This window comes from Anopheles bellator, chromosome 1, assembly GCF_943735745.2.
Source record: "Anopheles bellator chromosome 1, idAnoBellAS_SP24_06.2, whole genome shotgun sequence".
Taxonomy (NCBI): Eukaryota; Metazoa; Arthropoda; class Insecta; order Diptera; family Culicidae; genus Anopheles; species Anopheles bellator.
In genome coordinates, this window is record NC_071285.1 from 47,637,204 (window position 1) to 47,648,496 (window position 11,293).

General features: G+C 50.7%; 4 protein-coding genes across 4 annotated transcripts; 2 read left to right on the forward strand and 2 right to left on the reverse strand.

Moving 5' to 3' along the window:
• Window positions 1-634: 634 nt before the first annotated feature.
• On the reverse strand, window positions 635-5,247 carry LOC131215751 (chromosome-associated kinesin KIF4A-like). The gene is made up of 3 exons (XM_058210146.1): window positions 2,065-5,247; window positions 1,411-1,766; window positions 635-704 (listed from the first exon to the last, which is right to left on the reverse strand). The coding sequence occupies exons 1-3, from the start codon at window positions 5,245-5,247 to the stop codon at window positions 635-637; spliced, it is 3,609 nt and encodes a 1,202-aa protein (XP_058066129.1).
• A 481-nt stretch (window positions 5,248-5,728) lies between these two features.
• LOC131216088 (U6 snRNA-associated Sm-like protein LSm5) lies at window positions 5,729-6,343 on the forward strand. Its single transcript, XM_058210491.1, has 3 exons — window positions 5,729-5,859; window positions 5,938-6,134; window positions 6,211-6,343. The coding sequence occupies exons 1-3, from the start codon at window positions 5,814-5,816 to the stop codon at window positions 6,250-6,252; spliced, it is 285 nt and encodes a 94-aa protein (XP_058066474.1). The 5' UTR covers window positions 5,729-5,813; the 3' UTR covers window positions 6,253-6,343.
• Window positions 6,336-7,127, reverse strand: LOC131216087 (uncharacterized). Its single transcript, XM_058210490.1, has 2 exons — window positions 7,027-7,127; window positions 6,336-6,951 (listed from the first exon to the last, which is right to left on the reverse strand). The coding sequence occupies exons 1-2, from the start codon at window positions 7,057-7,059 to the stop codon at window positions 6,367-6,369; spliced, it is 618 nt and encodes a 205-aa protein (XP_058066473.1). The 5' UTR covers window positions 7,060-7,127; the 3' UTR covers window positions 6,336-6,366.
• A 1,133-nt stretch (window positions 7,128-8,260) lies between these two features.
• LOC131216556 (uncharacterized) lies at window positions 8,261-9,475 on the forward strand. Its single transcript, XM_058211071.1, has 3 exons — window positions 8,261-8,626; window positions 8,702-8,788; window positions 8,865-9,475. The coding sequence occupies exons 1-3, from the start codon at window positions 8,370-8,372 to the stop codon at window positions 9,271-9,273; spliced, it is 753 nt and encodes a 250-aa protein (XP_058067054.1). The 5' UTR covers window positions 8,261-8,369; the 3' UTR covers window positions 9,274-9,475.
• Window positions 9,476-11,293: the final 1,818 nt, after the last annotated feature.

The window sequence follows — 11,293 nt, forward strand, 5'->3', positions numbered from 1 at the left end:
GGAAATGTTTGCTTTTTAAGCACGCAGAGACGCACACGGGCGGGCAGTAATATTTGCAGTAAAATGGAAACACAATTGGAGGATATGTTTAATACTAGAGTGGCGTTAGTGGCTCGCCATTTCTAAACTACCCACACCGCACTGCACTCACGAATACGGTCGACACTTTCGCTTATCGATTTTTAACCACCGACCAACATTGGGATGGCCTCTTCACGTGGCTAGACTACTTTTGTTGTCGCCACATCGCCGCGGACACAGCCCACATCCGGGCTGGCTGGCGGGGAGATAGAATTTCGTTCGCTGAAAGCTTTCCGGCCATCAGGTGATGATGCTTCTAGTGCAAGCGGTTGCGTTCACATCGTCGCCTCGTGCACACTACACCCCGCCATCGGCTGCACTATCAGACAACGCCATGACCGCGGGCACATTTTCTCCACTAGCGCACTGAAACACTGAAACAATAGCACACTGGGATCTCGGTGGCGGTCGCCATGTTTTTTTTTGCACAGCAACCAACACCATGCAACGTGCATGGTTTGTGGAGTGCTCAAATCGCGAACCTAGGGCCAACGATCGCGGTTGTGTTGTGATGACCCGGAGTGTGTAGCGGGCCGCGTGTGACCCATGATGTCTACGCGACACTACCGTGCGAGGATTGGTTCCAGGTGAGTGCGGCCTGCATCCTTTCCGGGATCGGACGACTGCAAACGGAAGACGGAAAGGAATAAAACTGCAAACGGCGGGCAAACCGCCCACGGGTTCCTAGAATGGTAACCCGTTCCCTACGAGCGATGCTTGGCCATTGGTGCCCTACGAGCGAGGGCTCGGTTGGCCATCGACCGAAACCAAGTGGGAACCGATGACCACACGAACAATGACATACCGAGCGAACGGGGGATTTGTAGCCGAAGTATGGCCGCACGTGCGAACGACGCATGTGCCAGCATTTGCATCGTTTGCGGAGCTTTCTCGCAAGTCCCACCATGGGCCCAGTGTGGCTGCCCGATTGGACAAAATTGGCGTTCAGAGGGTTTCGCTGCACCATTCAGCCGACTATAATTCAACAAAAGCTGCCCATTTGTCTTGGAATGGAACACATGGAGAATACCACGGTCTTGAATTGCACAATTAATTTGAGTAAAAATGGGTACATTTTATATTTGAATCGTATAAAACTATTGAAGCACGATAGTAAAATAATTATCAACAATATGTAAATATAACGCCAGTAAAATAATTATCAACGCCATCTCCCAGCATCGTTCCATTGTTCCGTCAGTCATTCAAAAGTGGCTTACGCTTGCGGTGGGTCGCTACGTGGGTTAAAATGTCCATTTCTTCCCCGCTGCAAACAAAAATTGTATAAAAACATCGCATCGCAAACAACATTGTCATCGTATTCCTTACTTTTGGGCACCCTGAGGAGTACTCAGCTTCTCCAGCAGCATCGTGTCCCGTGTGATTCTCTGCTGGATGGTGGTAGTGTTTGCCACGAACGTATTCTCTTTGTTATCCACCGCACCATCGTCCGGTGGATCCTGGCTCTCGTCGATCATATCCAGCGGCTTGTTAACGCACTTGGATGCCACGCACCTGCAGGATCCCGCCTGGCAGGAGATGCCCGTCTTTTTACATCCGCACCGCAGCGTGGAGCAGTTGCCTTGGCAGGAGCAGTGTGGCTGGCTGCTCGTGTTGACCGTTTCGTTGCTGCTACTCGTCGTATCGTTTGCAGAAAGCTTCGATTGCGGGAGCACCACGTTCGGCTGTAAGTTGGGTTCGGATTCGGATAAAGATTCGTTATTCATTAGGGTGCGACAGAGCGATAGTTTCTGGACGAGCACGATCAAGCTTTTCCTTTCCACTGTCCTTTTTCTAGCCGACCGTCTCTGTTCACTGTTCTGCTGTTTTACTCTACCTCTTCGCCCGGTGCTTAGCGAATCAAAGCGAACCTAATGGGGAATACAGGTTGGGCCGAAGACATGTATCTCTGAACATCTTTTACAACCCTTCTCCCGCCGTCTAACGCGCCCCTATTTACGCCCACGTGTCCGCTTACATTACCTTTCTTCGCTTACTGATCGGCGTCCCACGGAAGTCTGGATCTCGCTCACGATCGAAATCTTCCGCCCCGTCGTCCTCAAATTCCTCGTCGTCCTCCTCATAGTCAATGATGTCAGCAGCGTCAACGATCGGTTTCGGTTTGGGCTTCTGTCGCCCGCCACCCACCCGAGGTATGTTGTTCGCCGAAGCCATGTCCCGGGCGGCGATCAGTTGATTTTTCAGCTGCCGGTTGCTCTCCTTGTAGAGCTCGAGCTCATCGCGTAGCGTTTCGATGCGTTCTAGCATCTGGTCCACGATCACGTTGTTGGTGCTGCTACTGTCCGACGCCTCGCCCGAGGGCGGGTTCTGGGCAGCAGCCCGTAGTTTCTGCTGCTGCTGTAGTAACAGCAACGCCAGCTTGTCCTCGTACGTTCTCTCGAACTCGGCCAGCTCCACGGCGTACTGTTGCTCGACTTGCTGCCGATCGGCCCGTAGCTGGGCAAGCGTTTCTACCAAACAATCGTTGGCCGTTTGACACTCTTCCAGCTGGAAGCGCAAGCCGGTCAACTGTTTGCGATCGGCCACGCTTGCCGCCAGCACGCGCCGAAAGGCTTCCTTTTTCTCCGGCAGCGTTTCGATCGTTCCACTCAGCGCTTCCAGTTGCAGCTCAAAGTCGTGGCCCCGTTGCTGCAGGTCTTTGATCTGTGCGTTCCGGGAATCCAGCTCATCCTCACACTGACGAATTTCGTCGGCCTGGCTCGGATCACTGCCGGCGGTACGCCAGTGCGCTATTTTGGTCACCAGCTGCGTTCGGCGCTCCATGAGCACATCGAGCGTCACGGAGGCCTCGACCATACTGTGCAGCAGCTCCAGCTCCTGCTCGATCCATCGTGTTGCTTCCGGGCCGCGCAATATCGTCCGATCGCCACCAAGCTTGCTATTGTTCCGCTGCTTCCGACGATCGAGCGCTGCCTTCAGCCGCTTGTTGACCGCCACGGTTTCATCCAGCTTGCGCTTCATGATTTTTTGCTGCTTCTCATGCATCGTCTCCATCGATTGCAGCTCGTTCTGGCGCTTGCGATCCTTCGCCTTCAGCTGGCAGATTTCTTTTTCGTGCGTCATGCGCCACTTGCGGAAGTTTTCGCTCTCGGCCCGCATCGACTTTAGCAGCTTCACGCGCGTCCCCTTCATCGTTTGGATTTCGCTGCTCAGCGATTCGATTCGCTGCGCGTCCTTTTCCTTCAGCTTTAGCAGCTTCGCCTGCCGGACACTCTTGTTGCGCAGCTCGGTCAGTTCGGCCTCGAGTTGCTGCACTTTTTTGCGACGCTCCTCGGACAGCTTCGACTTCTTCTCGCTTGCCTTAGTGTTCTCGAGCTGCCCATTCAGTTCCGCCAGCTGTTGCTCCAGGTCGGCGATGGTTTGCTGGTAATCGGCCAGCACCTCGGTTAGTGGTTGGCCGCCCGCGTTAGAAACCGCAGCGCTGTTACCCATGCAGCGCCGGTGCAGCTCTTCCTTCAGCGCCAGCTCCATGTTTAGTTGTCGCAATTGGTTGTGGAAGTTGATCTGCTGTGTCGTGTGACTTTCCGAACGCTTATGGCCATCTTCGGTGAGAGGCAGGGCGGAGGTCTCGTGCGAAGCCGTACCGATCACCGATGGCGCTCTGCTTCGTGTATCGCCTTCCGTGGCCGATATCACGCCGAGGGCAATCATCTCGTCCCGGTAAGAGCTCAACACCGATCCGATATGCTGCCGAATGCCTTCTTCATCATCGATCTTTTCGTCAAGCATGTCCAGCGTTTTCTCTGCCGCCAGCGCCCGTATCTCGTTGGTGGCCAAATCCTGGGCCATAGCCTGCAGCTGTGCCTGCAGCAAACGGTTTTTATCCTGCAGCTCCTGGGTTGCCGATTTTCGGTTCCCGTTTTTTACTGCTGCCACATCGGCTCCACCGCCAGCAACAGAAAACAGGTTTCCTGAGGATGATGACCGTTGGATGGATCGCTTCGGTGGCACACCGGTAACATTCGATGGCCGCACCGCCGGTGGTGCTTTGGGTGCCCGAAACTCCGCACCTACTTCGCCGCCTTTCAGTGAGAGGATTTCAACCCGCAAATCCTGGATTATTCCTTCCAGCTGCTTGATTTTGGCTAGCTGCGGGTCCTGGTTGACGATCGGTTTGTTCTTAATCTTGCGCACCCGGTCCGCGTACCGAAGCGTGCTAATCGTTTCGTTCAGATTGTAATCCGCTGGCGACACGCACGCAATCATCAGCGTGTACGAATTGCCTCCAAGAGAGTCCTGCAGCAGGCGTGTTAGCTTCGAGTCCCGGTATGGTACGTGGCTGTTTGACCCGGCCGGCACCGATGTGCCGAGGGCCGAGATGACGTTGCCAAGGGCAAGTAGTCCCTGGTTTATTTTGACGCCTTCCCGAAAACCGTCGCCCGTTGTTTTGGTTTTTTTCGAACGCTCCGAACCTGCCAAATCGACCAACTGGAACTTGGACGTGAGGAGCGACTTGGGATCGTCGGCCGATGGTTGCTGTAGTGTGATGGTGAAGATCGAGTGGCTCCGACTCGAAACGGCATTCATTGCCGTTGCGCGCACAATCCGACCGGCCGCACCCCGGACGAGGCAATCGAATGTTTCGCTCACGGAGGTCACGCTGATTTCAGTCAGTCCCTGCAGTAGAACGACACCCCCGGGACCCTCGCGGATATCAAGGGTCTGTCTTTCTGGGCCATCCTTTACCGACAGCAGATCGTACACATTCTCCTGGTACAGCTCCACAAACGAGCAAGATGTCCTAACAGAGTGCTTCTGTGTTTCTTCCACTTTTTCAAAAATATCCACTATGGCGCGAGGGATTACGCCTGTCCGGTCTCCCATGTCTCCGCCGAAGTCCGTCCCCATTGTGTAGGTTTTTCCCGATCCCGTTTGACCGTAGGCGAGGATCGTCACATTGAAACCTTCGAACAGTTTAGAAAGCAATTGCGACACGACACTCTCGTACAGGTCCTCCTGGGACGCATCCGGAGCAAACGCGAAATTGTAGGTGAAAATATCTGAGGGTTTGTTTCCACCGCAAATGACGACCTGTGGCTGGTCGGGGGGTGAAATCTCCACCACGCTCTGGCATCCGCGTATCGCCTCCGACGAAGTCATCGGGCGGATGCGGACCGCCACCTTCACGCACTCGGGGTTTGACATTGTATTGAAAAACTACACACTATTCCGAAATAACTAACTTGATAACTGAACACGGGCGACGGACAAAACGAAAGTACGCGTTTGTGACGCTTGCTGAAAATGGCGGTTGGAAGCCGCTGCCAGTTCGAATTGGTTGCTTTGACCGGTCGAATGAAGAGACACAAGAAAAAGAAAAACAGGGATGTGCGAAAAAAATGACACCCGTTTCGGGTAATGTCAAACGTCAGCGTTCAGTCGGCGGTTTGATAGTAAATTTCTATTAAAAACATGTTGGTGCAGTATTGTAAAACAACAATAAAACTTCAGAATTCATCCTTAAAACATCTGAAGAACAACCATCGCCATCGAAGCCTTTAAAATATTCTGGGTCTTGTTTCGATCACCATCTCTTTGTGCTCTACGAACGTGCTCCGCTCGCGCTGTTCGAGATTTTGACATCGGCAACGGGTACAAATTGTAAACAAAACATTTCAACCGGCGTCTGTTCAGTTGTGCACGCGTGAAATTTTTACGGCCAAAGTTTTGCGGTGTATTATTTAATATCGTTCCTCACTCCAGTCTTCATTATGACGCAAACAAGTGTGGCAAACCAATCGACACTTCTACCACTCGGTAAGTACGGTGGCTTGGCCTCGTTCGTCGCTGTTCTTTTAATAATTTGCCTGCTTTTCCTCTGGTTCCCGGTCGCAGAACTGGTCGACAAGTGTATCGGCTCACGGATACATATTATCATGAAGAATGATAAAGAGATCGTGGGCACGCTGCTAGGATTCGATGACTTCGTTAACATGCTGTTGGAGGACGTTACGGAGTACGAGAATACGCCCGAAGGCAGAAGGATAACGAAGCTGGACCAGATACTGCTCAACGGTAACAACATCACGATGGTAAGCGTCACACGTAGCTCACCTTTAGGCCTGTAATGTTGTAATGGTTGTTATTTATGTGCCCTATCGTTTGTAGCTTGTACCCGGTTCTAGCGGGGACCTGCCCGATGCATCGTAGGACGGTGGATTGCTGCGAAGCTGGAAAATTCGTATCACTTTCCAAAATGCTAATTAAACTAATGAAAGACCGTGTTGGGAGCGGATAAAACTTAAAAATAGTGCCTTTATTTTGCTACACTCCTCCCGTCAGAATAACAGGCATTGCTTCCACTTCCTTGATGTTTTCCTTAATTTTCTCCTCCTTTTCTTGATCGCCCTGATCGCTGTGGATCACGGTGATCACCGTGACCGAGGTAGCGTTTTTGGGCACCTGCGTAGTAGCGACGGTGGTAAACATTTCCGTCTCCATTCCGGTGGTTGACTCATACTCCGTCGTTTCGGCGGTGACATCTTCGTGATCTTCTTCCTCATCATCATCATCTGCAACCGTGACGTTCGAATTGCTGGCCACTAACACAACAGTCAGCTTCACAACACCCGCGGCATCCGTTTCGTTGGAGTACACCGTGTTTTGTGTTTCAGCAACCACATTTTTTCCTTCCGGGTTGACCCAAATATGTGCCAGCGGATGGATGGCGTTTACCGATTGTAAATGTAGCTCAGAAACGTTGGCCGTTTCCAACGATCTATTGCTCGGGGTACTAGGCTCATCGTGAACGACAACCACACTGTTTGCCAAACTGTTGAGAGCAGCACCGAGACCGGTACCGTTCTGAGGGATAGGAATCGCTACGGTCACGGTGCACAGCACCCCAAACTGCAATTGCAAGCGGTAGAACTGTTAGGAAGGCAACAAGATGATCGAAACATTATCACAAACGACTCCACCTACGAGAAATAATGTTATTCCGGCGATTATCGACATTCTGCAATCGGTAAACCACTGGTTCTAGCTGGCCGTCGCTCCTGGTGGCTAGTATTGCACTAACTTCCGATGATAAGATCGTTCGCGGCGCACAGTGCCGCTGGTTTTATGCGATCCGAAGGCCGTTAATGGGTAGAGTACCCAAAGAAACAAAGCAACAAAAGTGGCCTCCAGTGAACCAGTTCCTGCGCCGGCCTGTTTCACGTTGACATTGATCCGTCGCTTCACTCAGTGGAGCCCGTGGTACGGTTAGCGACAAGCGGTGCGCTGTGCCGTGAAAATTAGCATCTGCCCCGCAGCATCACATGTCGTGACGGATTAATTCGTTGCTACGCCGTGGCAGCGCAAAATGTGCCATGGCTTTTGGAAAGGCACGGGTTGCATGTCTTCATTGTATTTATTCTTAACAAAATCCGATTACGAAATGTCTTAAATCTTACAACAAAATTGTTGTAAGAACATGCTTCTCGGTCGGTTTCTTGAATGCCTGCCGCCGGTTAACACAAGAGCCAACGAGGGCAGTGACCCATGCGGTTGGGCAATAACGTAAATTGTGTTGAAATAACAAACAGTATTTGTACCAGATGTAAAGCGTAACGTCGAGATTGCTAATTTCCCTGTTTCCTAACAGCCTGATGGCACGCTAATTGATCTTTAGCGCCGTTTAACCGGATGAAAGCCAACGTATAAACAGTTTAATATATTACCAACAAGTGCGTAAAGGAAGCATTTTTGTCCTCCACCGAGGAGACAGAGGAGGTCTGATCTGAGGAAAGAATGAGGAATTTTCCGGCTTATCCATTAGCACTTCGGAACAAACAAATTAGCTTCCCGGGGCGCTGTGGCTAACGAAAACAACACAATAAACGCACACCGATTGATTTTTCGGTGCGATAGAATTGCACCATTGCGATCGTATCACGAAGAGTTTGAGATCCATCTGACGACGGGCCGGTTCGATCTCGCCCATGTCACTTCCGTTGTGGATGATAATTAGTGCTCCGATTTGTGGCGCAAAGATCGGTTGAAGCCCATCTAGGCGTGATGGTGATGACGTCGAACAAAATGACGAACCTTCGGCACGGCCCACCACCGTTGAGGTGACATCCGTGTGCTAAACGATGCGAAATAAATACCCGTATAAATAGACCTGATGGGCCGCACGGGAGGATGGTGTCATTTGCCAGCGCACATCCGAAAGGATCAGTGATCATTAGCCGGGTTTGCTTTTTGTAACACGCTCCCCTCAAAATCGAACGAGACCACGGCTCTTCGAGTGCCATATTTTGTGAGAAACTACCTGTGAAACAATGGTGCCGATGGGAAAGCTGCTTGTGACACTGTGCTGCGTTTGCTGGGCCGGGCGGCTGTGTGTGGCGGTGCCAATCCCGGACAGTGATGGCGGCTCAGTGGATCCGTTGTCGTCATCGTCGGAAGATAGCGAGGGCTTCTCGCTCAAGAGCCTCTACAGCCCGGCGGAGTACGGGGCAGGTGGGGTGACGGTGAATGAGCTGGGCGATGCGGTGGTGGCCACCAATGATAGTGCTGCCAACACCACGAAGGAACTGTAAGCCAAGCTACGAGTCCACGAGCAGGATTTTTTTAATGATCGCGCATCATTCTTTCTTTTTCGTTTGTTTAGCTACGTGATCAAAGCGGTAGTATACGAAATTGGAATACTGGTCAATACGCCAGATAATGAAACCCTGGAAGACGACGAGCCAATCACGTATGTATCTTAGAACCACCAGGGGCGAAAAGAACTGTAGCGATTGTATTCTATCCTTTATCTTGTCTCTCACCAGCCATCAGCAGGTGGACCTGTCGTTCTTTAGTCACAGTGACAACGGAACGCACTTCGATCTGGGCGATATTCCGGTCCCAGTTCACACGAGCATACACGGCCAGGTATTCACGGGGATCGCACCCGTACACCTTGGCGCGGTACCAACAAACCTGACTGATCTGCTAACCGCCCTACCGATCGCCGGCACCGTCGTGAACATTACGCAAAGCAACAGCTCTTACGTGGAGCTCCACAGGCACAACATCAGCGATGCGCCTGTGCTGCTGTCCCACAACGATCTGGCCACTCTGTCGTTCGCAAACTCGGCCAGTGACCCGCTCGTTCCGAATGCCGTCGACGAAACGGTCCTTGGACTGGCGGCACCCGGCATGAAGCAACCGCCCGCTGCAGAGGACAAGCACGACTAGCGGCGGTGTGCCACGTGACTTGTAAATTAGTGTCTAAGGTTAAGCTTACTTTTAATCTGTATGACGCTTGCAACTGTGTGTGATCTTTGTGGGCAGCGATCTTGTCTGACTAGACTCTAATATCTTCGAGAGAAAGCCGATTATAGTTTGGCAAAGATAGCGCCCAATGTATGCCCGAGAGACTTTGTCACGTATTTAAATACACCTTTCTGTTTAAGATTTTAAATTTTTCTTCGTGTACTTTATTTGCTCGTCAGGGGCTTAATGCTGAAAGCATTTTTTTGTAAAGTCGATGCGGAATTATTGTAGACTTTGGTTGTACAGTCGAAGATCATTCCAGAGCATGAATCACGTTTTGCGCGCCTATTAACATAAAGCCATCATGATGGCGAGTGCCGAATGCTTTTTCGCACAATCGCACTCCAGTTTGGTCCAGCTCCTGGTCCAGCGGTGGTCAAGCTCCAGCTGTTGACTCACAGTTTCCTCGCATAATGTTGCCAAAGCAACCGAGGCGTATGATAAACAGCGTACTCACGCGTTTCTATAGTAACAGACGCAGTGCAGCAGTATGATCGCGAAGAGAACAAAACATTGCGTTTGATCATTTCCTCCAGACCTTCCAAGGCGACAGGAATTTTCCGTTCAATTTCCACGCTCCGGTCGATGGAGAAATTGTGTCTCGTTCATCAAAAGAGCACGATGATATTTAACAAACACCAATGATTCAATATTTGATATTTGTTGCTTAATGGCGTCTGGCGATCGTAGAGGTAAACAATTGGTGGTAGAGACATTCGAAAAATCGGTTCGCGGTGAGGAAGTGCGACTTCCGCAACGTCTCATGTGAGTCAGACGGATGACTTGCACTGAATGCGAAATTACTTCCCATTTCGAGAAGGTGATACAATTTCGGTATTCTTCCACTCGGAGCCGATGTCGCAAACTCTGTCGGCAGTGGCTAGATCATCGACGTACTGCGAAATTTCAGCTAACGTAAGATGCCCGTACTCCGGAAAAGAACCACGCAGCAGCGACGAGGATGCGCCGTAACGAGGATTCATAATCGACAGTCATCGTTTCGCGACATCGTCAGTGATTAGCATCTGACGGGGTGTAACGATCAGCAACTACGGCAAACAACTTGTTGACCGAGGGGTAAACGATAAAGAGTGAAGTGAACCGAATAGCGTAAGGTATGTTAGGCGTTTCGCAGATCAATTAGATCAACTAACGGAAGCACTTGTGCCGCGATATAGGGTCATCGTCAAATAGCTGCGCACGTTTACCAACGTTTATACCAACGGGAAGCGGGAAGGGAAGCCGATCAAGTACGTCACCGGGAATCGTGATTGTCTGACGGAGGAATAACGGGAAGCGGGAAGGGAAGCCGATCGGACGTCATCTGGAAGTCCGATCCTCTGAAACGCCGGGCAGTCGAGAAATGAGAATGAAATGGAGCGTGGCGAAGCTCGCCGGGACCTGCTAGTTCTGTATAAATCTTACTAATTAGCTGAATTCGCTGCACACAAAATCATCCTAGTGATGCAACCTCGCGCGAAGTTTATTTCTTTACAATAAATTATACAAAACTTAAACCACGAATTGAAGCAAAGTGTTACAGTGATATTCGTTTCGGAACACGTCGTTGTAAGAAATACACATTTTCTTATCAACTGCGAGAATAAAATGCACTCTCTGCAATCGCACAACCAAATGGAGAAAGGATTCCGAGAAAGAGGTTTGAAAGGAAGCTACATCTACAACCTCGCGGTCGAAGGTGCTAGCAATGTTTTTTCAAAGGGGCCGCGAAGAATTCAGATCATTACATATCACATATTTGATGCATAGGTATGACAATGAGAGAGTTTACAGAGGTAAAGAGAATGGCATTGCACCGCAATCTCTATCCAACGGACGCAACCGGAGTTTCTTTACGCTTCCACACACACGCTGATAGTTGAAAAAGAAAGAATAAAAAACGACCGAAAATGTTTATTGTTCCTGTACAAGTTTTACTTTC

Excerpts from the sequence above, each read along its gene's own strand:
- LOC131215751 (XM_058210146.1), bottom strand. The coding sequence starts at position 5,247 with ATGTCAAACCCCGAGTGCGTGAAGGTGGCGGTCCGCATCCGCCCGATG. Across the intron at positions 1,767-2,064 it reads CGATCAGTAAGCGAAGAAAG|CCGAACGTGGTGCTCCCGCA; the intron begins GTAATGTAAGCG and ends CCCAACTTACAG. Across the intron at positions 705-1,410 it reads ACTCCTCAGGGTGCCCAAAA|TCGTCCGATCCCGGAAAGGA; the intron begins GTAAGGAATACG and ends TTCCGTTTGCAG.
- LOC131216088 (XM_058210491.1), top strand. The coding sequence starts at position 5,814 with ATGACGCAAACAAGTGTGGCAAACCAATCGACACTTCTACCACTCG. Across the intron at positions 5,860-5,937 it reads ATCGACACTTCTACCACTCG|AACTGGTCGACAAGTGTATC; the intron begins GTAAGTACGGTG and ends TCCCGGTCGCAG. Across the intron at positions 6,135-6,210 it reads ACGGTAACAACATCACGATG|CTTGTACCCGGTTCTAGCGG; the intron begins GTAAGCGTCACA and ends TATCGTTTGTAG.
- LOC131216087 (XM_058210490.1), bottom strand. The coding sequence starts at position 7,059 with ATGTCGATAATCGCCGGAATAACATTATTTCTC. Across the intron at positions 6,952-7,026 it reads CCGGAATAACATTATTTCTC|TTTGGGGTGCTGTGCACCGT; the intron begins GTAGGTGGAGTC and ends TTGCAATTGCAG.
- LOC131216556 (XM_058211071.1), top strand. The coding sequence starts at position 8,370 with ATGGTGCCGATGGGAAAGCTGCTTGTGACACTGTGCTGCGTTTGCTGG. Across the intron at positions 8,627-8,701 it reads GCCAACACCACGAAGGAACT|CTACGTGATCAAAGCGGTAG; the intron begins GTAAGCCAAGCT and ends TCGTTTGTTTAG. Across the intron at positions 8,789-8,864 it reads GAAGACGACGAGCCAATCAC|CCATCAGCAGGTGGACCTGT; the intron begins GTATGTATCTTA and ends GTCTCTCACCAG.